Source organism: Sciurus vulgaris (genome assembly GCF_902686455.1).
Source record: "Sciurus vulgaris genome assembly, chromosome: 2".
Classification (NCBI taxonomy): Eukaryota; Metazoa; Chordata; class Mammalia; order Rodentia; family Sciuridae; genus Sciurus; species Sciurus vulgaris.
In genome coordinates this window covers 82,030,000-82,031,496 of record NC_136462.1, presented here as the reverse complement: position 1 = coordinate 82,031,496, position 1,497 = coordinate 82,030,000, and the positions used below count along the sequence as shown (strand labels likewise).

The following is a 1,497-nucleotide window of genomic DNA, read 5'->3' as shown; positions in this document are numbered from 1 at the left end:
ATGAGGACAGTAACTTATTATGACAGTGGCTCCTTAGATAGCTCTCTGATATTATTAATAGTTTTACTTTTCTTGATACGCTTGAATGCAACCTGAGGAGACCTAGAATCTTACCTGTCTCATCCATGTGCCTAGAATAGTGTAAGAAAATAGCAAGTGTTTAATAGAGTATTTGCTAAATGACTGATTCAGAAAATAAATGAAGACATGATTTATTTAACTCAAACTGCATTTTCTTCCTTTTGTTTTTCTTATTATATTATTCAGCAAATCACATACTGACTTAACAACTTTATCATGGAAGCTTTCACTTCCTGGTTGCGAAGTGTATAAATCACAGGGTTCAGCAAAGGAAAGATGACCGTGTGGAAGAGAGAAACCACTTTGTCAGCTGGGAAAGCCCTGAAGGGGCGAGTGTAGATAAAAATGGCAGGTCCAAACATGAGGAACACAATGATAATGTGGGTGGTGCATGTGGAGATAGCCCTGCTCTTCCCTTCTGAGGAGTGTCCCTTTACTCTGCAGAGGATGACAGCATAGGAGGCCAGAAGGCCCAGGAAGCACAGGAGGGTGAGCAGACCACTGTTGGAGACCATCAGGAGCTCCACCACAAAGGTGTCAGTGCAGGCCAGCTTGATGACCTGTGGCACATCACAGAAGAAGTTGTCCAGCTGGTTTGGGCCACAGAAGGGCAAATTCAGGATAAGGGCCACTTGCACAATGGAGTGGGCAAAGCCCCCAAGCCACAGAGCCAACAACAACGCATAGCAGACCCTGGGGCTCATAACTGTTGCATAGTGTAGAGGCCGACATATGGCAATGTAGCGGTCAAAGGCCATGACCACAAGAAGGAACATCTCCCCAGCTCCAAGGAAGTGCAAGAAGAAGAGCTGGGTGATGCAGCAATTGTAGGAGATCACCTTCTTCTCAGAGAAGAAGTCCACCAGCATCCTGGGAGCGACAATGAAGGAGTAGGAGGCATCCAGGAAGGCCAAGTTGCCCAGGAAGAAGTAGAGGGGGGCTGCAAGTCCAGGATCGGATTTTATAGTCAGAATGATAAGAATATTTCCAGGAAGAATTACAAGGTAGAAAACTGAGACCAGCACAAAGACCAGGAGCTGAGCATCTGGAGACTGGGTCAGACCAAGGAGGATGAATTCTGTTACCACTGTGCCGTTCCCTCTCTCCATCGCTTCTCATTCTGTGGAATTAAAACAAAAGCAAGTGTCATCTGTTATAGATGACAGATCAGAGGCCCACACCAGATAAAAGCAATATCTGCCACAGCGAACACATCCTATTTAAATACGGCTTATACCCCAGAACACTTCTCTGTCCGGGATCAGCCCCTCTCTTCCTTCCAATTTCTCACCAAGGCACTGTTCTTCTTGTTTCTCTCACATTCGCCTTTAGTCATGTGCTTCTGTATAACTGTGTTTCTGTATGATTCTAGACCATTTTGCTTGGGGTATGTTAGAAATTTCCCATTTAAAGGAA

The 1,497-nt window shown here is 45.2% G+C and overlaps 1 protein-coding gene across 1 annotated transcript; it reads right to left on the bottom strand.

The window, feature by feature from the left end:
* Positions 1 to 263: 263 nt before the first annotated feature.
* Positions 264 to 1,190, bottom strand: LOC306653407 (olfactory receptor 4N5; the record flags this gene model as incomplete). The annotated part of the gene is made up of 1 exon (XM_079126413.1): positions 264 to 1,190. The coding sequence occupies one exon, from the start codon at positions 1,188 to 1,190 to the stop codon at positions 264 to 266; it is 927 nt and encodes a 308-aa protein (XP_078982539.1).
* Positions 1,191 to 1,497: the final 307 nt, after the last annotated feature.